The sequence below is a fragment of the Penicillium odoratum genome, assembly GCF_028828045.1.
Source record: "Penicillium odoratum strain IBT 22623 chromosome Unknown utg000006l_segment0_segment0, whole genome shotgun sequence".
NCBI lineage: Eukaryota > Fungi > Ascomycota > Eurotiomycetes > Eurotiales > Aspergillaceae > Penicillium > Penicillium odoratum.
Genome location: NW_026643148.1, coordinates 4,107,992 through 4,130,688, shown reverse-complemented (window position 1 = coordinate 4,130,688; position 22,697 = coordinate 4,107,992). Strand labels below are relative to the sequence as shown.

The window sequence follows — 22,697 nt, the reverse complement described above, 5'->3', positions numbered from 1 at the left end:
AGGTATACAACATCTACCAAGCCACCACCCCATTCTCATCCGAGTACTGGCCTGTTTCTCCACCCTCCGATAAAGTCGCCAGCCGCACAATATTAACAGCAGACTCAGCCGGAGATCTTCCCAAATCACTAAAGCGTGAGAAAGCCGATCTTGTCAAATTCGGACACGACGCATTAATCTTCCATCCCTGCTCCTTGAACCGAGCCGCATAATGCAACGTGAGCATATTCATCGCAGTCTTGCTACTACGATAGATCGGGAATGAGGGCTGGCTCATCTTCTCGTAGAAGGTAGAAGACTGATCAACTCGAAGACCGATGGATCCCGTGTGTGATGATACGAAGACAATCCGCGCTGGCTTTGCAGCCGCCTTCTCTAGCAGTGGTATGAATGCTTCTGTTGTGATTGCTGCGCCAAAAAGGTTGATTTCGTATGCGTCCCGGTATGTCTGGCGCAAGGCTGGGAGGTCTGGCTTGTTCTCTTTGTCGGCATCTTGCTGCTTCAAGTAGCGAGCGAGCTCATTGTTGATTCCGGCGTTGTTTATCAGGACGTCTATTCGGCCGTACTTCGACGCGATGTGGTCTGCTGCTTGCTGGATGGATTCATCATCTGCCACGTCGATGGTGATTGGTTCCACCGATTTGCCTGAGGGGTCGAGTTCGGCGGCAGCCTTCGCGCCTTTCTCTGCGTCGCGCGAGCCGAGGAGAATATAGTAGTTATTTTGTTGGAAAAGTTGTTCGGCAGTTGCATAGCCAATGCCTTGGTTTGCACCGGTTATCAGAACGATGGTTTGGTGGGCAGAAGTCATGTTGCGATGTTGACGAAATGGATATTGCTCTTCTGTTAAGTTTTCTCAGGGGCCCTTTCAACTAGGACATTGTCGTTGGCCGATTTCTGGGTACGATGTGCATTCCAGATGAAATGGTATGTCGGAGATTAGAGCTTAAGTCCGATCATACTATCTCCTGCAGATCGCTGTTTTTCCGCTTGTCTTTGACGGGGTACCTACTAGAGTACTACTTATACCTAGGAAATCCAAATGATTACCGAAGTTTCTCAATAGTACGGTACTGTGGCTATATTCATCGCCTATTGCTGGAGCGAATGTTTATGTCGCGTTCAGAATCCCGATGTGGGCTGCAATTTTATTTTAATTGGATGATAGTCAGCTGATGAACGAGGGTCTTCTTTTTCTAATGCTACGGTGGACATTAGCGATCAGTCCGACAAAACTCTTGGGTCAAATGAAATAACCTCGCCCTCGCTGACTTTATGTTATTATACTGGATATCCACTAATTCTATCGTCTACTAGCAATCTCTATCTATCTATTACTATTCGCCCTTGCACAATACATATACTTTATGTAGAAGTTTTCGCGACGCCCTACCTTGGCAGCTATATGTAGGTGATTTTCTTTACCGAACGGGGCTCTCTTCTCTTAGCTGCCGCCGCTTTTTCATCTGAACGATGAGATTGGACTCGTTGATTATCAGCGTGCGTCCTCGCGAGGTGAGAGACAAAAGACGGCCAGCGACAAGCTGAGCGCCTACAGTCACGATTTTGGAAGGATCAGAGATTTAGAGACGGGGATACAAAGGTCTTTTGGAGCTTGGACCGTGGACTAGCTCGAATACTGAAGTCAGAGCCAGAACATGCTCCTGGATTGCTAAATCAACTCGGGCGCACACAAGAGAAAGCATCCAGCTTCGACAGCGACGCTTTGCAAAAGGGAGTAGGTGGCTTGAATCGTACGCGTTGCTGTTGCTGAGGAGTCGGTCACAGCCAAAGGTGAGACGTGACGAAGCTCAATAGACTGCTCGTTGCCGTGGCCAAGACCAACCATTTCGACATTTGAATTAGACAGTTTAGCGGCAGTCAGGATATTGCGTCGCTGCGAGCTGTGTCTGTCATTCGTATCGTGGTCGAGACCAACGCGAGAGACCAGGTGACGTCCGTTGCGAACATAAACATCGGGCATCAGAACCAGAGCATGGAATCGGTAGCTGGTTAGTCAGAGCCACTTGGCGGAGGACAGTCGCAGAGAGATCAGCTGCCGTGCTCGAATGAATTCCGTTGTGCACAGCAGAATCCAGGACTCTCCGTGCGGATGGTCCGAGCAATGCCGGTCATTATGGAGCTGTAAGGCCGATCATTTGTAAAGGAGGTAAATTTTTATACTGAACACGTGCTAAATTCCTGACAAAGGCATTAGCATCCATTCATCAGGCCGCCTTTCCATGCCATTAAATTCTATTGCAAAGTCCTGAGCTTGCGGAAAGCTCTGGTTTGGCTGCCCCGAGGGTGCGAAGCTGCCAAAAGAGCCAGTCATAACAAAGTAGTCGGCTAGAATATGGTTAGGAAAAAATGAAGACATGAAAAGCGTAGCAGGGAGTGACTCTCACGATCAAAAAAGCTCATATAGTCAGATGACACTGTAGCTTCATCTGGAATAGAGCCTGGAGGTTCTTGACTATCAAGCGGAACACGATTTGGCGGGAAGTGGCCAACAGAATGCGCAATGGTTTGTGTTAATGCAACATTATGACTTTTTCCATCATCTGCTCGAGCCATAACGAAGCTGACAGTCTCGGCCGCTTTCTTGGCCTCTTTGGAACTTTCGCTCCGTCTCATCCAAATTGCCCTGCATCGCTGAAGTGCCGCACGAATATCTTGCTCGCGCTCCAGCGTCTGTCCCCGATGAAGCATACAGCATAGAATCATCGTTGCGGTAAGGAATTGATGATTCATGATGGACGTGACGCGGAATCGCATGGTATAAAGTTGACCCCCAGGGCAAGTTTCCTCGTCAAGAACATGTTGTATCTCAAGAGTACTAAGGGAAGCCTCCAAACAGACCTTTCGCGAGTAAGACGTTGCTTGATCTTCTGAATTGTCTGATCTGGGGTAGAAGAACCGCTTGTGAAGGATAACCTGTCCCTTGTAGATCATGTGGTATAGGAATAACCGGGCCATAATGATCTGGGGGGTGTCAGTCATACTCGTTGCCATGGACTTGAGCTTTAGTGGTGGGGGTATGCTGGCTGCTGCCTCTTGGATCATGGAATCAACATGCATCACATCAGCATAGGTACATGGCTTGACCGCGTCAGTCAGATCTATCACGGCTCCAAGTGCTGCGAGAATCCGCCGTCGTGCAATGATTCCAAGAGAGTTTGTATATTCTGTTAGGGGGCGAGAGAGAGGCAACTCTGTCGATTCTTCGTCGAAATCCGTGTCGTTCAAGTTTCGTGGCTCTGAAGTATCCCATTTGCCGTCGGAGATCATCCGCGGCATGCCCATTTGATTGGAGATGAGTATGTCCCCCATTAGAACTGTTGCCCAAAGTCGACGACGCATCTCGCCTTGGAATGGTGAGATCCTGGGAAAGTGGCTTGGGTCACGGTGGTAGCCCATTCGCATCGCCAAATTGACCTCCAGGGCCAGTAGATACCAGATGTCCTTATCGGCGTCGGTTCGAATGCAGAATTCGGCATATGTGTAATTTATGACTGTCTCTAAAACATATGGCCCTGACCTTGTGTATTCCCCCAGCGTCAAACATTGCACGATTTTCTCACGATAAAGGTCGACTTGGAGTGATAGATCCTCGGGATTTGGCTCGGATAGGATATCGGAGGTAAGGCATGCGAGACAAATCATGCTGAAGAGAAGCCCAATCCACATAACAGGCGCGCTCGATTGATTCTTCCAAAATGCTTCGTACTAGTACGGTTAGCAAAATGATTCGAGAAATTCTTGATGAACACACCTCACGTAGAAAACTTGGTCCATGCACCGCAGCTAGAATAGGATCAGTAGCTATCAACGAGATCCAGTCAAGGGATGTAAAACCCACAAGAAGAAACCAGGTCGAGGTAGTTGAAATATCTGGAAACATATCGATCGACAGCAGATCTCGGAGGCAACGCCGCGAGAATCTCGTCCTTTGAGCATAGACGGCGCCCTCCATACAGCAGAAGCGCATATCCAGATCGAGGGCGAGCCAAACCATTTTCATGCTCATCAATATCAAGATCTGACGGGGTACTTGCAAGGCGGAACTGCTCATCACGATCGAGATGGTCTTTGAGATCCGCGATTCCATCGAGGATAGTCGCCCAATGGTTATTCCCAACATAGTGAAATTCCGACTCGCTGGTTTGCATACCGCCACACTCAGAGCGACCATCAACAGCGTCGACAATGGGATCATTGGGTGGTGGATATTGGATCCTCGATGAAACCAAATCCTCGGAGCCCGGCGGAATATGTGCTTGCAACTTGTTCGCCGAGTCGGCCATCAGCGACACGACCAGACGCTCCAACTGAACCAAACGGTCATGCAAGTCATGTGCTCCCCTGGAAGACACCTTTGAAAAGCCCATGAGCCCTGAGTTATCCGCATAGTTACATATCTGGCCACGGGTAGAGCAGGAGGAACATGGCTGTTGACGGTCACATCGTGATCTGGAAGAACGTGAGTATGGGGAGAGACATTACTGTACAGTAGACTGGCTCATACTTGCGACGTCGGCAGGCGTTGCACGAAAGCTGGGGCTTGTCTCTTAATCGACTAAGCTTCGGCCGTAATAGCTGCGACGGCTGGGATGTTTGTGATGGTTGTGAAAGTGTCTCGATCTCCTGACCAAGACTCTCTTGATCCATTTTGGGGCTTTCAGAGGCGACACAGGGCAAGACGGCGTGTCAACTACAAGAAAAACAAAGCACCCTGTGTGAGGCTACAAAGCTATCCGGAGAATAGACGCCGGAGGATCAGTGGGGTCCTGACTTAGCAACTGTGGCCCCCACGCCTTACACACGTGACTATGTTCCGACCCTCCGACGGCTCCACCCGCCGGACCCACAGCGGGGAGATCTACCAGCCGATCCACCCCGCGGAGGATCGGAGGACGTGTCGGACAGCTTGTCGGACTGCGATCGGAGGACGATGAGCTCACTTATCGGTGGAAGACAGGCATGACTAACTTGCAGAGACCGTCTCCTGATACCGAAATTTACTTAAAATGTCGCGAAAATGGTTGACTAGGATATTCTATCGTCTCCTTCAGCATCTTCTTCGCGGCGCAGTCAGCAATGCCTTCCTCATCGAGCTCTTCAAGCACCACTCCGGGAAAGTTGGAGTCCGCTGCCCTCTCAGAACAAGTGTTTGATCCAAATCTCGTTGATTGGGATGGCGACGATGACCCTGAGAATCCCCGTAATTGGTCAACACGGACCAAATGGGTAAATATTGTGATCATATCGATGTTGGCATTGATTACGTACATTTTTAATCCCTTCTTTCATAAAAATGGAAGAGAATTAAACACTCATTGTCGTATAGGAACATGGCTCCTACAATGTGTGCGCCCGGAGTGGCAGAGATTGCTGCCGACCTCCACATCACATCGACAGTGGTTAGCACGCTGGCCATTACACTTTATGTCCTGGGAATCTCCATAGGTCCGATGCTAACGTCTCCACTAAGTGAGATTTATGGAAGATTACCGGTCTATGACGGAACAATGTTCATCTTTGTTATCTTTATCATTGGTGGCGCCCTGAGCAAGACCACTGCCCAATACATGATCTTCCGTTTCATATCAGGATGTGCGGGTGGCACCCCCATGGCGCTGGGTGGAGGTAGCATTGCAGATCTCACCACAGTTCAGCAAAGAGCCAAGGCGATGGCTTTGTTTAGTCTCGGACCACTTGCAGGACCGGTAAGTCTTTGCTTATTTTCCCGTCCCCTGCATCTGGTCCTTATCGAGTTCATGTTTGTGATTGTACTAACAGCGGTGGGCTTAGGTCCTTGGTCCCGTTATCGGTGGCTTTGTTGCAGCTGGTAAAGGCTGGCGTTGGACCTTCTGGCTTCTAGCCATTCTCGGAGGAGCGTTCGGCATTGCATCCGTCGTGCTTATGCGTGAAACACATCCCAAAGTTCTTCTCAACCGAAAGGCCGCTCGCATGCGCGCCAGGACCGGCAACCCGGATCTACGCCCCAAGATGGACAGCACTTCATCCCCTCGTCAAGCTATGTTGCAAGTTCTCGTCCGCCCTCTCTTGCTCCTTGTGCGATCGCCAATCTTATTCGTCATTTCCCTCTACGTGGCGTTGGTCTTTGGCGTCATGTACCTGCTATTCACCACGTTCACTAGTGTTTTCGAGGGCCAGTATGGATTTTCTATGGCTATCTCTGGGCTTACCTACTTGGGGCTTGGTGTGGCGCTACTGTTCAGCATGTTCATCTTCAACGTGTTCAATGCTCGGGTTCTGGCAGCCCGCATGAAGGCTGACGGTGTGCAGCAACCACGCCCCGAGTACCGCCTCGTCTTCATGATCTGGTTCAGTCCTTTTGTGGCATTTGGTCTTTTTCTTTATGGTTGGACCGCATACTACCAGACTCACTGGATCGTACCCATGATAGGGACCTTCCTAATGGGATTCGGGGCTTATTTTGTGATCGTACGTTGCTCCATCATTCCGTCCTTTCGCATGCATACTGACGACTAACTTCTCCGCTTTTAGATGCCCGCGCAACTGTACTTGGTTGATATGTTTGGCTCGGAAGCCGCCGCATCAGCACTCGGTGCCAACAATCTACTGCGTTACATTTCCAGTACTTTCCTTCCCCTTGCTGGGCCAAGTATGTATAAGACCTTGAATTACGGGTGGGGGAACTCATTGCTCGGGTTCCTTGCATTGGCGTTCATTCCAGGCCCCATCCTCTTTTACAAGTATGGAGAGCGACTACGGGCCAAGAATAAGGTAGCGGTCTAGGCCGTGCCACGATGCTGGTTCCCGAGTACCTACCAAGAAACCCCCTCACCTTTCCTGCAAGTCTTCAAGCGCCTCATCTTTAGAATGTATTCAGTGAATAACGGTTTTAATAGCCTGAGCTATCTAGTTTGCTACTTTACTAGTACTCTTTAGAAGGGCAATAACGCTATACTATACTGCCTTTGTATATCGCATAGTTCATACAGTGGTACAGTTTAGCTCGTCTATTATAAGTAGACTAAATTCAGGATTATTAGATGCTTCCTAAAGCTAGAGAACACAAGAAGGAAAATATGAAGCGGAAGGCTAAAAATCAAGACAGGAAATCCGTGACCTAGGCAGAATAACATTTGAAATAATGTTTTTACTAAGATTCTACTAGATCTCCTACCCAGTCTCCCACTCGTCTCCCACATGTGCACTCAGTATCGTGCCTTCTTCCCTACTGCACCACTTATACCTTAATATGGCTATTATTGCGGTCGCCAGTTTATGCGTCTACAGGGTGCATGCAGTAAGGGTGTTATCAAACTAGCTTGGTCATTATATTTTCTGCTATTTATCGTGTGGTTCCAAGACTTTTGCCGGACTGATCGCTATTACCCACCATACTTCTTTTCCTGATGCCCAATTAGGCACGTGAGGTGAAAATAAGCCACAGTTTCTTTTATCCAATTCGGACGAGCGGAATTAGACGCGGCGGCTACGAGGCAATCGATGTCAAATTTTACCCCACCCTCAGCTGAGTGACCACTTGAGCGGCTTCCTCACGTCTAAACTTTGTGTGCTCCAGGTAATGTAGGGCTGCCCTCAGAATGGAGTCGAAACCGCCATCGTCGATAACATTTGCTGGCGTCAACGACTCATTTCAGAACGGCATCAACTATGGTTCAATCACGGCGAATATCCATCCTGCTCCGGGTAATTCACCTTGGAAACCCTGTTTTGGACCCCGTACCTCAAACTAACAAAATCATCTAAGAGCGACCGGAAACTCCACCAAGCCCTATATCGACCATCTATCGAGACTCGGAATTTGCGAGCAGGGATGAACTGCTTGATCGGATTGACGAGCAGTGCTCGGTACCAGGCTCCAGGATAGCGCTGTTTGGACTCGGTGGTGTTGGGTCAGCCTAGGTTTTCTAGAAAGTGAATTCTCACAGACTCCTTTGAAGAAAATCGCAGCTTGCCATTGAATACTCCTATATAATTCGAGACAAATCGCCGACTATTTGGGTGTTCTGGATACATGGGAGCAATCCAGCCCGCTTCGAGCAGAGTTTCCGGGAGATTGCAGACCGAGCGAGAATTGCTGGTCGTCAAGACCACCAAGCAAACATCTTCGGGTTGGTTAAAAATTGGCTTCAAGCTAAAAAGACGGAAAAGTGGATTCTTGTTGTCGACAATGTCGACGATGATGGGTTTCTTCGCATGCCTATATCGACAAATCAGGGAAGCCAGACCAACACTCACAGTTGTGATCTGAGAAAGCCTCTTTTGGAATATCTCCCGCGGAGCCCAGTTGGGTCCATCATTCTTACCACACGGAGAAAGGAAGTAGCGTCGAGAATTGTCGACTCTAAGAACATGATTGAAATCCACCCAATGGATAAATCCGAGGCTTTACTTCTACTGCAGAAGAAGCTTGGATCTCTACCTGTGGAAGAACGCGACATTGCTCCTCATCTGGTAGAAGAACTCGATTTTATGCCATTGGCAATCGTCCAAGCAGCCAGCTATATCAAAATTCGGGCACCTGTTTTCTCGGTATCTCAATACCTAGAGGAGTTCAAGAAAACTCACCACGCAATGAAACTTCTTCTCCATCAGGAGGCTGGGCAATTCTACCGCGACTGGCAAGCAACAAATTCAATTCTACTCATGTGGCATATATCTTTCGACCATATTCGGCAAAAAAGGCCGTCAGCGGCGGACCTTCTCTCTCTTATGAGTTTTTTGACAGACAGGGCATTCCGGAAAATGTTCTTCGCATTCCCGAAGAAGAATCATGCCAGCCACGGCAATCGCGGTTACGTCGAATTCTACGAATGGGCTTTTTAAAGAAGCTTGATGTGGATTCAAATGCAAAGGAAAATGACTCGAAAGGAAAGTCCAAGCGCAGACAAATAGCCAAACCAAGCAAACAGTGCTCGGGAGATGATGCTGAGACAGCGTTAATGCAAGGTGCTTCAAACTACGCATTTGAAGATGATATCCAAGCGCTGCGAGATTATTCCTTTATCTCTGTTAGCCAAAATTCCCAGATATTTGAAATGCATAGATTAGTCCAGCTCGCCACATGGAAATGGCTTGAAGCCCATGAAGCCATTGAACATTGGAGGCAAATATTCATCAAAAATCTCTCTCGCGCTTTTCCAATGGAAATCTTCTATGAGAATTGGGAAACTTGCCAATTGCTTTTTCCGCATATCAAATCCGCCATGTCGCAACAACCGGCTTCGAAAGACGATACACTGCAATGGGCTGAACTTCTTTACAGGGGTGCACTTTATGCTTTCTATAGTGGGAAAGTATTAGACACGACAGCAATGGCTTTGTTATCGATGGAAAAGAGGGTAAAGCTACTGAGTGTTGACCACGAGCTCACTACAGAAAGTATGGAAATGTTAGCCATTGGCTACGGCGATGATGGTAAGTGTAAGGAACCAAAGAAACATTTATCTTCGATTAGGAACTTTCTCTTGAAGGCATTCTGTGAATAGAGTCATGGTACTTTCGCCAGTACGTAGCTTTGCTGACATGTGAACGACATTGGGCCAATGGGAGGAGGCTGAAAGGCTCCAGGTCCAGGTGATGAAGATCTTCAAGACCAAGCTCGGCAACGACCATCCTGATACTATGCGGAGTATTTTGAGCTTAGCTTCAACGTTCTATAGGTAGCGCCGTTGGGAGGAGGCTGAAAGGCTCTACGTCCAGGTGGTGGAGAAGCAGAAGACTAAGCTCGGTAACGACCATCCTGATACTCTGAAGAGTATGTCGAGCTTAGCTTCAATATTCTCTATACAGGGTCGATTAGAGGAGGCTGAAAGTATCATCTTCCAGGTGGTGGAAAATCAGAAGACCAAGGTCGGCAACGACCATCCTGATACTTTATGGAGTATGTCGAAATTAGCCTCAACGTTCCGTAGGCAGGGCCGATTGGAGGAGGCCGGAAGGCTCTACGTTCAGGTGATGGAGAATCAGAAGACCAAGCTCGGTGAAGACCATCCTGAGACTCTATGGAGTATAGGAAACTTCTCGAAGACATGGAATTTGTTAGGTCGAACTCGAGACGGGATCGATCTGTCAAAGGATTGCTTGGCCAGGAGAAACCGTGTCCTAGGGCCTAACCATCCTGTTTCTCTGTCAACAGCCAAGAACTTGATGAGATGGGAAGCGGAGGAATCACATGTTGATGTATAAGCGCAATAATAGCTTGACTTATTTCATTTATCACAAAGCATTCAATTTAGTATAGTACTGCTCTTAGTCAAATGTCAAATTTTCAAACTAGATACTTGAAGGTGCTCTTGTAATAATTTTCATGCATCAAAGCCAACAGTATCGCAGGGTTCGCACTCTTAAGCAAGCAAAATCCGTTCCAGAATCCATTACCTTTGCCCCTCAAGGGTTAGATTACAATAAAGTAGTGCCCCGAATCACAGCAACTGTTGATGGCCAGCATCATTGTCGCTGATTACACTTCCAACCTCAGACCAGCTAACCGGGGTAGCAACGCCTCCAACCGAATGCATACCCCAGTCACTCAATGTACCATCTGATGATTCATCCGCAACTATGTCGAAACTTCCCGCTTCAGAAGGCGCTGATGAAACGTCATGCTGAAGCCGATTTCCATTACCAAATTTTTCCAAGCTGTCAGTTAGTTCTGGCTGTTCGCTAGTATTGGATGCATGAGGGTGAGCATAATAAACCGAGTTGTCTTCTGTATGACTCGTCGAGGCTGAGGCAGACACGGGTGATTGTCCCCTCAGCGGGGAGCCGGAGAATGATTCAAACATAATGTCCGGGTCTGGTCGTTCAGAAGTGGGTGTCGAATGTGGAAATGATTCCGACGGGTGATGTGATGCACTTTCAGAGGCAGGACCAACGTGCAGTTGAAGATCATTGAGCTTCGTGCGACGGCGCTGTGGTGCACCCCCATCAACGCCACTCGAGTTGGCGACTGGTGTAACATCCGGATGATCGAAATATTTATTCTGCATGCGGAGACTGCCTTCTTGGTCTACTAATGTATCGAAGCTGCCCCCAGATCGTTGTTGAGAATTCCTTGAGTTTTTCTGAGACTCTAGGAGAGCCGCCTTCCGCTCGATATCTTTGAGTGCAGCCTCTCTGCGTAATTTTGCAGCCTCCCCGATTTCCTCGGTCATGGAAATATCGTCCTGGATTGGAGAAGCGGAACCGCGTGGTTGTATCTCATCGCCTAGGCTATGCAATGCAACAGCAATCTTGCGTCGGGAATTATTCATCCACTCCTGAAACTGAGGAGACTGATAGACAGCCACGCCAGCAGCGACCAGAACGGTGACCGTCACCATAATACCTGGATAGATTGTCAGATACAGCTTGTCCATAGCGGGGAACTGATAAGCACGAGTATACCAAGCCGGATAATGCGGAATAAGTGAACCAGCGTTGACAAGTTGACAGATGATTACTTACCTTTCGCGAGTGGTGCAGGCATCATGAACAAAGTACTATCTGAGAGATTTTAATGTTTTAATGAACTTCGTCATTAAGTGAAGACAAGCTTGGAAACTTGGAACCGCCGGATGCCTAGAGGACTGCTGATGTAATCACATGACTAATGATGCCCTTATCCAGAGCCCTCAAAACACACCGCTTTTGGCAGAGTTCCCCGCGCGTGGAGTCGCGGAGCTTGATTGTTTTCTTTCTATCAAGTGAAGGGCCATCCACTGATCAGATATAAGAAGCTGACACACAATGTCTCGACAATCTATTCATCCGGAGCGTCCGCTTTCCCTCACGGAGGAACTCGAGAAACTAGAGCAATCTATCACTTTGACGCTACAGGGTAAGCCGATCAGTAAACAAACTATCAGGACTTGATGCTGACTTATACTCTGCGCATAGAGATCGATCAAAATTTCAGCCAAGCGCATCGTATAGTTACAACGAGCATTTTGCCCCTAGTCCAGCAGTACACCGAGCATTCCCGCGATGTCTGGGACGGTGCTAAGGTAGCCTAATCTCAGGAAAGAATACTCTGGGATGTATGCTAACCAACGGACAGTTCTGGAAACAATTCTTCGAAGCCAGCGCCAACGTGTCCTTGTCTGGATATGAAGAACGACCGAATGACGATGAAACGGTTCAAGAGCCCACGGCAACGGAAGAGGAACTTTCTGCGGACATGACCCAAACCACGAGCCACGAAGACGATCAGCCCTACGATACTCCTATATCACAGCGCCACAATATTCCGCACGGCCATGGAGATGACCTTGATCTGACCGCACTCGCTATATCCTCACACAGCACACCCCGGGCACCTTCTCAACAGCATGACGACGACATAACCATATCTTCCATCGAGCATTCATCATATGAGAACCTGAGGCGGGAGATCAACGAGGGAGATGCACCTTTCAACATGCCCGACTCATCTGCACTTCCATCGACCCCAGGCCGACAACCGTTCTTCCCACGCGGTGCCTCATCTGAAACCCCCATGTCATCCCCCTTCATGCCACCCGCGTCAGCCCGATACCAATCCGCATCTCGAGACGACCGTTACCAAAAGCCTTCCGACCCAGTGCTACACCAAATGCTTGACAAAACTTACCGTGTTCAAGCTACGCCGCTCGGCAAAGGATACCAAAACTCAACCGGAGGACCCAACCGCTCCAAATTCGCAATCACCCCGAATCAAGCTGCGTCAAGTTCGAGATATGCTTACAATGATTCACCGATGTCCAGTCCCGAGCCAGAAGCGCCCCAGATGCACTCGGAGATATTTTCTTCGCCCATCAAAGGCGTGGATACTCCTGGAACAAACCGCAAGCGACGCACAAGTAGCAACCGCATGCGAGGCACTCCCAAGCCGGGTTTTAGTGTTTTGACCCCAGCGAAAAAGTCTGGTGGTAATCGTGCCATGTGGGATAGTGACGATGATTTTGATGAGGATTTCGGGCCCAGTCCGCCCAAGACTATGCAGTTTCACATTCCTCAGAGTCGATTGATGCAGACACCTGGTAAGAGGATTCCCTTCAGAATTTGTGCTCACCGAACTAATCCATTTGTCTCGACTAGCCAAGGAAGCTTCTAAACGTATTGTGACAGATCTACTAGCCACTGCTGGGGCAGGCGACATTACTGACGACGATGAGAGTCCGAGTGTAATCCGGCGGATGGAGCACTTGGACGACGACACCTTTTAAAAGAATTCGTCCAGGTCCTTGTTTATTGATGTGCTCTCTCAGGTCTTGACAATCTGTTTGATGGAACATGTCTTATTTCTGTAAAATATCCCTTTAGATCGTTATTGAGTCATGATTGCTGAGCAAACAAGAAATTTATGAACCTATTGAACCTCCGGGATGATCTAGCTTTAGCGGGAAAGTAAAGATAGCGCTAATCTTCCGCTACCTCCTAACTGTGCATGCGTATGCTTCTGTTTGCGCGTGTCTTTTAATCCCTAATTAGTGGACTTGGCGTCTTCAATTTTTCGATTTGGCATAGGGGCGCATAGCTCGACCCACTGAGGGGCCCGGAAGATTATTGGCCTGGGTGTGATGGGGAATTACGGCATGGATAGAAAGTAATCCTACTTTCACAGTGTCTCAAATGGTGCGTAAATGAAGTCGTGAAGGTTGAAGTAAGAAAATTACAATGAACAATACTTATTAAATGTTTACTAACACAAGACATGTCTACAGCAGAAGATAAAACAAGTGGAGTTCCAAGGATGATAGTATCGTCATAGCTAGGAACAGGATCATGAGGCAATGTAATGAGTCACAAGTGATGCCAGATCAGAAAGGCCTTGAAGTGAATTGATGCAAGGCGGAAGTTCCAAGTTCGATGTTTGAATTTGGAAGATGTAGAGAGGAATTCAGAAGCTGTTGCAGCTAGATGATACATTGAGGAAATCCTTGTGTGAACAAAGACGCGAAGCGCCAAAAATGTGGCAGAGGTTGTCGATCAAAATGGGCAAGGTTTGGATGTTGATAATTCGAGTTGGAATGACCCTTGAAGTTGGATGATTGAGACTGAGAAAGCAATAGCGGTAATGTTGATCAAGATGAAGGCCAAAAAGGAGGATTGAGAACCGAGAAGCAGAGCACGAAGGTTGTTCAAGATAAGGGAAGGAAGATCGAATTCTGAGAATCCTAAGAAGGTTAGCAATGATCCATGCAGCCACAACTGCATGAATCCAGCCGGATTAGGTCGTCTTCATCGCAGCCAATGACTTTGCATGCGGGCAAGAACTCGATTGTCAAAGCAACTACAGACTTCTCGAAGTTCAAGGTTGACTGAGGTCAAACAGACGGGTCGTTGATAAGACGGGTTGTGGATCCGGGGGTTGTCTCCATCGCAGGCAATGACTTTGCATACGGACAAGAACTCGATCGTCACAGCAACTACAGGGTCACGGGTTCAAGGTTGACAAAGGTCAAACAGACAGTGTTTCGATCGAAGTGATGTTCGTTGAAGCCAGATGGGAGCTTGAGAGTTTGAGCAAATCGTTTATTGATCAGAGCGATGCTTCTCAATGACCAAGGAAGAGACCGCTGGAATTTGAAGGCGGCAGACTCAATCATTGTGAGAGTAAGAGTCATGTGCCAAGCTGCAGGAGGATTGGAGCTGAAAAAGTCGGTGATAAAACGCAGATGACAACATTGCAAACATACCTTGGAGATAGGAAGTTTGAAGTTGAATGCAGTGGACTCAATCATTGTGAAGAAATTGAGAGTGATATGCCAGGCAACGGGAGGACGCGTTGAAGTGAGGCAAGGTTTGAAGTTCCAAATGTGAAGTGGGTTTTGAAGTTGGAAGATGAGAGGAAGACTCATGAGAAAGGAAGTAAAAAAAGAGGGACAAGGGAGAGGATCACGTCCAGGATCACGTCCTCCCCCCAGGATCACCAAGATCACCACCAGGATCGACCAATCACTCGAGCTCCTTAGCTCACCGGGCTATTCTTCTCCTTTCATTTGATCCGTTTGGTATTCCGTTATATTGTGTGAATATATTATGTGAAACATGTTTGCTCCAAACCTGAAGTTGATGACAGTACATCAGATCAACTTCCGGCCTCGGTCAACTCCAGCTCCAGGGAATTCACACAGCTGCCTTAGAATTGACCTACTGCAATTCCTTCTCTTCTATATAAGATATCCATTCTACAAGGTATCAAGCTATCAAGTCCTTTATGAATATTTCAGATGACCTTCCCCTTTAGACTACCTTAGCGGATACACTCAGTGTACCCATGGTCTGTACTCAGGTAGGTATACTAGAGTATAGAAACATAATCCTATGGGGCACTTGACTCGAAGTTATTGTTATTTGCTCATAAACACGCTAAGTAGTAAAATATAGTAAAAAGAAGCTCTATCTATGATATACACAAAGTAGGAGTCATAATTTGCGCAATTCATTCAAAAACTACAGGTATAGAGCAACATTATATCAACGAAATGATCGGAGTTTCAACCGCTGGCGCGAGATCCAGCTCTTCAGCGATGTCTTCGACTGTGCAGTATAATCGCTGCGCTCAGTATCCGTCGACCGTCGCCGCATCGACTCGACAAATTTCGGCCACGTGTTTGTCAGTACCAGGTATTTAATTTCGTCTTGCAGATTGTTGAAAATGGCCATGTCAAATCCAACAGGAATCGCCCCTGTATATCGATTTTCGTAGGCCACCTGGACCCCTTCAAAATCTTGTGAAAGCGGTGGTGCAAAAGGGTCAGCTTCAAATGGCGACGTAGTGTTGATGGTTTTCTCTCCAAATAGACTGCGTGCAGGTTGTTCAAAAATAGACTGCATGCCTTTGAGGGCGTGCGAAGATATGTTTAAGGGGAACTCGGCATCTTGCGTGCTTATGAAATTCACATAAATGCGTAGAGCCTGGTTGAATGCATCGGAGGTTTTTGTTTCCTCGAGGCTTGGCCAGAATGATTTCCATAGTGCAACCTCGCTTAGGAATGCAATGTTCTCTCCGGAGAAGTCACTTAATGCGGCAAATTCTTGTAGCTGTTCTGGGTTCTTGCTTAGGACATGATCGAGGGCATCCATTGTGTAAATTCGGTCGACTGTATATTCGTGAATGGACTGGGCAGACTGGTTCTTTTCCCCAAGTGTGGACGAAGATATACTCCTTAGCTCCATAGATGACGAGGGTTTGTTTAGCATGGTCTCTGACATCGAATTGTACTGGGTTGTTGAGGCAGTGGCTTTCTTGCTCATCGCCCATAGCCTGATGACGTGGAAAATGGGCACAAATACGGTGAATATCTCCCACAACATAATGGAGACGTGAATCCTGTGTATTTGTTAGCGCACCTCATTGATATGTATCAATGTATCCAGTACACTCACCAATTACTCGGGGTAAAATAAACATTCACCTTAGCAAAGGCAGGCACGTATGTTGCGATCAAGTACATAGGTGTTGCATGGAGACTAGAGAGTCATGTCAACGAAACGTTTTTCAGCACCCCCAGAGACAACACGTACCCGGACAGACAACAGGCGAGGGTTTGAGTGTGCCAGCCCATTGTATCACGGATTCCCCGAGTTTGCCAAATGAGAATCGGAGCGGCCTGCAGAGTGAGGACATTAGCATGTGTATGAGACCAAAGCATGGAGGTGATTGAGAGAAGAATAGGGCGAGGAAAAGCAGGTTTCTTAGCAAGCAGCGCCGAGCTTCATTGGGATACTCACAATCCATGTCCAGATGACCTGCCACAGCAAGGAGGGCCACCATTCCCACCCTCGACCAAGATACACAATCTGCTCTGCAACTGTCGCGCCGTGGATCTCTGTGCCAGGAATACCGTAGGTTGGATGATACTTTTTGCATGCGACCCACATCGCGACCGTGACAATGAACTAATAAATCGTCGATCAGCTTTGGACTAGACAATTATCAAGTGCAGGACATACCTGCAGTACCATGCCAAGACCGATGAGAGACAAGGTTCTTTTCATGTAATCCATTTCTCTCAAGTAGGATAGCCATGAAAATGAGCGGGGGCCGTTGGCTTCTTTCTCTATTTGTCGCTCGGGATGAACAAATTGTTTCTGCAAGTTGGCGACATGAAGGAAACGAAGGTTTGAGGCTTGAAATAAAGCGATACCCAGTGGGAGATAGATGCCCATGGTAAAGTACTGGATGTCATAGGCAAGAACTGTGGGCATGGCTGCGCCAATTGGATGTGTGATCTGGCCCATGATCCAGTAGACATGAAGAAGGGCGATGGCGGAGAATGATAACGGTAGACCGCGGACTCTGAGGATGGGGATGTGACGATTGAAGAAACAAAATACCATGCCGGTGAGTAGGATAGTGGTCCAAGTTACACAAAATGACATGTAGAAGACGCCTACCCTGTCCCAATTGGGAGGGGAGGTTGGCATGTTATAGACCGTGAGATCGGTCATGGCCGCCATACTGGTGTCAATGATAATTGATTTTGATATGTGCAGCAATGGAGATATAACTTATGGGCGCAAGACGAGAAGCCACACCAATGACGATGGCCATGGAGATTCAAAACGATCCCGATCGGACCCATGCTCTAGATGCCAAGGCGATCGCCACCTCGGGCCCGAATAGTTTCCTGAAAACCGGGAACGAGAACGACATATGAGAGGCTGAACCGGAGATGTTCAACTCCCACAGGTCCCACTCTTTGTCATCTGGAATGTAGCTCTCCACGTATCCCACCCATTCACCTTCGGTATGTATGTCAATGACACTGATCAGAGCATTCAAAATATTGAACCTGAATACGATGATTACACAGGATCCGAATCCAAGAACAATATGAGACCATAGAGACAATATTCCTCAGTTCCGAATCCTAGATTACGTGCCAAGGTTCGGGTGAGCCACAAAGTCATGGGGAATGTGGCTTTTCCCTTTTCCCTGTTAAACGCTAAGATGAATCCACTCGAATCTGGGCGCATATGGACCATAGCTTATTTGAACTCCGCGGAAATAGAACGAACCTCGGGCGGAGTCCTCCGCAGCTTCCAAATGCGGTCAAAGGTCAAAATCATAATACCACGGACACCCCGAAAGGAAACCCCTTCCAAGGTCCATGAGAGAACAATACGTGGTTCGGGACCGACTTTGTACCCGGAAGTCAGATGCTCATGTACTTTCCTCCTACCCAATCGGTAACATTCACATTCAAGACAGGTACCCCAGTATCTAGGTTCTCTATATATTGACCTACTTTCAAATTTCACAATTTACCACTTATTATTTCTGAGATAACGAAAAGTGCGTATGTACATAGAAATAATTTCCAATCAATTAGAGGGAACAAGAAGTACATGAACTACTTAATTCCTCCATAGTACAGAACATATCTCACTGCAGCTTATCTACAAGGTTCTAAAATGATCAAAAAATAGGATTTTGAGATGATATGTCTTTCAAACATTAGAATGACATAAACATATACAAGTCGTTAGTGGCCGCGCAATGTTAGGGGCCGCACATTGCGCGGCCCAACTTACTTTGCCATATGACTTCAAGAAATAAAAGGCTTGATTTTATGACATTTGGCTCAGTATTCTTGATCACTCTTCATCGCTAGATACAGTAACAGCCAGTTTTCCCTTCTCTTTAGACTCTTTACCCTTCATACTGTTTCTCTTCCACTTCTTGGCCTTACTATCCTTCTCAGTTTCCTTTCTATTCATAAGGGAAAACTGCGGCATACCTAAAGATATTATAAACAGTTAGCTATAATTCCTAATTTAACTGTGACCCGTGACAAAGTCCCCGAAACACATTCATTTTGTTATCCATTGATGTGATTGGTCGATTGGTTTTGGAAATGGGGCCTGGCAATCTATATCAACCTCTAGTCAAATGAGCAAAGTGTGCATACTGCATAATGCGGTATGCATATGCCTATATGAACGATGAACGTACATACATGATCAATGAAGGCTTTTTAGCCACGCGTCATATACATATGTCAGAATGTCAGAATACAATATAAAATAATAGAAAATACACAGAATGAAGCTACAAGGATTTCAAAAATCAATCAAATCCAGTACAAATGAAATGAGAAAACCATGAAGTTTTCAATCAATCACACTGAAAATCACAGTTAATTTTCCTGGCCTACTGCCTAAATCCGCTGCCACACCTTTCAAGCTTCGAGCTAGGGTAGGCTGAAGACCTAATGTTATACTTGAATTAGCTCACGCCATAGTACACCAAAGCGATGAAACATAATACGCCGATAATTAGGAGGTATGGCCATGATTCGCGCCATTTCGATTTCACCACTGGCTGGTTGAAATCCAGATAGGGCTCCATAATGGGTTTCTGAGCCTCAAGGTCTAGCGTCGTTTTGAATTCTTTACCTCCGAATAAGCTTGTTCGGGGAATGGTATGGAAGATTTGAGGAAAGAGTCGGACATCTTGCTATTGGTGAAGTGGTTTTTGATAAAAGTTGCTTAGAAAGATTATGGAAACTGGAAGAGGTTCGGGAGGTGAGAAGAAGAAAAGAGAGAAGGAATATGGTTGCACCTGTGAAACATACCGAAGTATCAACTCACCAGAACCTTATTGTTCCACATGCGAGTACTAGTCCTATTTAGATATGATCGTGATGTTCTACTGTGAAGTTCAATAACATTTCCTACGAGAGTGACTCGAAAACTATCCCATGGATTCCATGATTGTTACCCATGGACCGCATCTTTATCCCTATATCTACCCCGGTACCATTCTAGCTACGGTATACTAGGGAATTACATAGAAAGGTACATCAAATAATGAAATTCAAAGCGAGATGACTGGATCACACCAATATTGAATAAAATATTAGATACACATGTGACGGATATGAAAAGCGTAACACACAATGACAGTAGCATGTTATAGGAATATATGGAGCGCTAATTTATGTGAAATTCACTGCTTTTTGGTACTCCGTTTAGAATCGCAAGTCCCATCCAATTTCAGGTCCGAGTTTCGGCAACTCATCGGCCACAGTCTGCACATCTTTGTCTCCGCGGCCACTCACACACAAGACCAGATTCTTGCCGGGACCAAGCTTTTTAGCTGTCTCAATAGCACCCCATACAGCGTGGGAGGTCTCCAATGCAGGGATAATACCTTCAAGTTGGCTTAGCAGGCGGAAACCCTGGAAAGCCTGTGCATCGGTGGCCGAGATGAAGGTCGCCCGGTTAGTCTCTTTCCAATTCGCAAGCTCCGGCCCAACTCCGGGGTAATTCAGCCCCGCAGAAACGGAATGGGTGTTGGAGATCTGGCCATGCTGATCCTGCAGGACATATGTTCGAACACCGTGTAGAACTCCGACGGAGCCACCATTGAGAGTTGCCGAATGCCGAGTCGTTTCCAGACCCTCTCCACTAGCCTCCACGCCAACGAGCTGCACGGAGGGATCACTGGAGAAGGGATAAAACATCCCCACGGCGTTCGAGCCACCTCCTACACATGCGATCACTGCGTCGGCACTCTTGCCTAGTTCCTTCAGCTGAGCCTTGGTTTCCTCCCCGATGACACTCTGGAACGTGCGAACCATAGTCGGGAAGGGGTGTGGTCCAATTGCTGATCCGATAATATAGTGAGTCGTATCCAGTCGGACAATCCACGCACGGAATGCTTCATTCACCGCGTCCCTGAGAGTCCGTGATCCTGACTCAACGGGGATCACAGTTGCACCTAACAAGCGGATACGGAACACATTCAATGCCTGTCGACGGACGTCCTCTGCGCCCATATAGATCGTGCATTTCATGCCGAACTTGGCACAGACAGTAGCCGTGGCGACACCATGTTGGCCCGCTCCTGTTTCAGCGATAATCTCGGTCTTACCCAGTCGACGAGCAATCAGAATCTGACCCAGAGCATTGTTGATCTTGTGAGATCCTGTGTGGTTCAGATCCTCGCGTTTCAGCCAAATATTAGCTCCGCCAGCGTGTTCGGTCAGTCTACTAGCGAGATGGAGGCTAGATGTCCGACCCATAAAGGGGTAATGAGATCTGAATTCGTCCCAGAAGGTCGGATCGTCTACCGCAGCTTGAAATCCGGCCTCTAATTCATCAAGACAAGTTATCAGGGCTTCGGGTGCGTATTGACCGCCGAAAAGACCAAAGCGTCCTACGACATCTGTGGTAGCTGCCTCCTCGATAGCCGGACCAGCAATTGTCTTCGACGCTATGGAAGCAATAACTGAGCCATCCCGATTGACTTTTCTCTGCGTGATCTGCGAGCAATAATTCTCGATGACTTGGGCAGCCTGGCCGGATGGAGCATCTCCGAGAACGTTAATCACTTGACTACCGATCACGGCACCGTCGGCAATCGAGGTGACGCTTAGGAAATGCTCGCGCGTACTAATCCCGAATCCCACTGCCACAGGTACATTGCCCGAGAGCTCCTTGACGTGCTTGATAAGGGCAGGGAGTTCCGAATTGAGGGTTCCTGTCGCGCCGGTCACGCCCATGCGCGAGACGAGATAAATGAAGGAGTCAGCCATGCTGCAGAGGGTCTTCATACGGTCCTCGGTCGTAGATGGTGCGATCAAAGGGATGTAGGAAAGACTATTCATTACAGAACAGTAAGTATCGATCTGAGATTAGGTATTTTATTACATACCCAGTCTGTGTACAGCCATTGCGGAATCTGATTGCCTCCTTGAGCGGGAGATCGACGACAATGAAACCATTGACTCCGACTTCTTTGCAATCAGCGAGGAATTTAGATTCGCCATAGTGTAAGATCGGGTTGTAGTATCCCATGAAAAGCACAGGTGTCTTGAGTCCTTTTTGACGAGCATCGCGCACCATTTCCAGCATCGAGGTGATGGTAACACCATTTTCGAGTGCCTTCAAATTAGATTTTTGAATTGTTGGGCCGTCTGCAATGGGATCCGTGAATGGTAGACCAAGCTCGATAATATCTATTAAAGATTGTTAATTGGAAAATTTCCTCACTTTTTTTTTTCGAATGGCATGAACTCACCAGCCCCTCCAGCTTGCATCCCCAGCAAAATATCTGGAGTGTCTTCCGCCCGTGGGAATCCCGCTGTCACATAAGTGACCAGCGCTGGGCGATCTTCCTTCTGGCATTGAGCGAAAGTCTGTTGAAGATACTCCATGGTGACCTGCTAGCTTCTAGTGGGAAGAGGTGAATATTGGAATAGTATGATCAAAGGCTGGAAATAGATTAAAAAGTCCTGGGGCCTGAGGCAACAGCTAGCAGCCAGCAGCCAGCACCTGGCAGATACGCCCCCACGGCCTAGATCGGCGATCGTAGGCCCGGTCTTAGCTCCGAGATCGCACTAATCACGATTACTCTGCTCCTGAGCCCCTTTCTTGGCAGTGATTATGTACAGTCGTAGATAACACGCCAACCAGATGGATGCCTGCTTATTTGAGAATGTTGCAAGACTCCCGAATCGCCATTCATTCATCTAACTACTTGCCCTGAATGGCAACTGCAATCGAACAACTTGTATAGGCATATTATGTTTGAGGCATTATGTCATCAGGGGATAGAATGAAAAGCGAGAAAAAGCAAGAGGGAAAAATGCGACTTGATTGTTTGTGCGAGTTGAAAACACACACCATATACGGCCTCGATAGAACCACTAAACCCCCAATCCGGCCATAACACCATCTGAGAAAGAAAGCTCAGCCTTCAA

The 22,697-nt window shown here is 47.5% G+C and overlaps 9 protein-coding genes across 9 annotated transcripts; 3 read left to right on the top strand and 6 right to left on the bottom strand.

Moving 5' to 3' along the window:
* Window positions 1-13: 13 nt before the first annotated feature.
* N7520_009924 (uncharacterized protein) lies at window positions 14-808 on the bottom strand (the record flags this gene model as incomplete). The annotated part of the gene is made up of 1 exon (XM_057143858.1): window positions 14-808. The coding sequence occupies one exon, from the start codon at window positions 806-808 to the stop codon at window positions 14-16; it is 795 nt and encodes a 264-aa protein (XP_056993146.1).
* Window positions 809-1,669: 861 nt separating this feature from the next.
* N7520_009923 (fungal specific transcription factor domain-containing protein) lies at window positions 1,670-4,304 on the bottom strand (the record flags this gene model as incomplete). Its single annotated transcript, XM_057143857.1, has 5 exons — window positions 1,670-2,006; window positions 2,205-2,346; window positions 2,406-3,726; window positions 3,773-3,804; window positions 3,860-4,304. 5 exons carry the CDS (start codon window positions 4,302-4,304, stop codon window positions 1,670-1,672), a joined length of 2,277 nt encoding a protein of 758 aa, XP_056993145.1.
* A 793-nt stretch (window positions 4,305-5,097) lies between these two features.
* N7520_009922 (MFS transporter) lies at window positions 5,098-6,783 on the top strand (the record flags this gene model as incomplete). The annotated part of the gene is made up of 4 exons (XM_057143856.1): window positions 5,098-5,285; window positions 5,348-5,726; window positions 5,812-6,468; window positions 6,532-6,783. The coding sequence occupies 4 exons, from the start codon at window positions 5,098-5,100 to the stop codon at window positions 6,781-6,783; spliced, it is 1,476 nt and encodes a 491-aa protein (XP_056993144.1).
* Window positions 6,784-9,224: 2,441 nt separating this feature from the next.
* N7520_009921 (uncharacterized protein) lies at window positions 9,225-9,489 on the top strand (the record flags this gene model as incomplete). Its single annotated transcript, XM_057143855.1, has 2 exons — window positions 9,225-9,435; window positions 9,476-9,489. 2 exons carry the CDS (start codon window positions 9,225-9,227, stop codon window positions 9,487-9,489), a joined length of 225 nt encoding a protein of 74 aa, XP_056993143.1.
* Window positions 9,490-10,442: 953 nt separating this feature from the next.
* On the bottom strand, window positions 10,443-11,488 carry N7520_009920 (uncharacterized protein; the record flags this gene model as incomplete). Its single annotated transcript, XM_057143854.1, has 2 exons — window positions 10,443-11,347; window positions 11,467-11,488. 2 exons carry the CDS (start codon window positions 11,486-11,488, stop codon window positions 10,443-10,445), a joined length of 927 nt encoding a protein of 308 aa, XP_056993142.1.
* A 260-nt stretch (window positions 11,489-11,748) lies between these two features.
* N7520_009919 (DASH complex subunit ASK1) lies at window positions 11,749-13,205 on the top strand (the record flags this gene model as incomplete). The annotated part of the gene is made up of 4 exons (XM_057143853.1): window positions 11,749-11,839; window positions 11,899-12,005; window positions 12,059-13,019; window positions 13,078-13,205. The coding sequence occupies 4 exons, from the start codon at window positions 11,749-11,751 to the stop codon at window positions 13,203-13,205; spliced, it is 1,287 nt and encodes a 428-aa protein (XP_056993141.1).
* A 1,203-nt stretch (window positions 13,206-14,408) lies between these two features.
* Window positions 14,409-14,723, bottom strand: N7520_009918 (uncharacterized protein; the record flags this gene model as incomplete). Its single annotated transcript, XM_057143852.1, has 2 exons — window positions 14,409-14,579; window positions 14,679-14,723. 2 exons carry the CDS (start codon window positions 14,721-14,723, stop codon window positions 14,409-14,411), a joined length of 216 nt encoding a protein of 71 aa, XP_056993140.1.
* A 736-nt stretch (window positions 14,724-15,459) lies between these two features.
* Window positions 15,460-17,445, bottom strand: N7520_009917 (uncharacterized protein; the record flags this gene model as incomplete). Its single annotated transcript, XM_057143851.1, has 5 exons — window positions 15,460-16,315; window positions 16,372-16,455; window positions 16,510-16,595; window positions 16,717-16,884; window positions 16,939-17,445. 5 exons carry the CDS (start codon window positions 17,443-17,445, stop codon window positions 15,460-15,462), a joined length of 1,701 nt encoding a protein of 566 aa, XP_056993139.1.
* Window positions 17,446-19,961: 2,516 nt separating this feature from the next.
* Window positions 19,962-22,151, bottom strand: N7520_009916 (uncharacterized protein; the record flags this gene model as incomplete). The annotated part of the gene is made up of 3 exons (XM_057143850.1): window positions 19,962-21,594; window positions 21,650-21,953; window positions 22,016-22,151. 3 exons carry the CDS (start codon window positions 22,149-22,151, stop codon window positions 19,962-19,964), a joined length of 2,073 nt encoding a protein of 690 aa, XP_056993138.1.
* Between the last annotated feature and the right edge of the window lie 546 nt (window positions 22,152-22,697).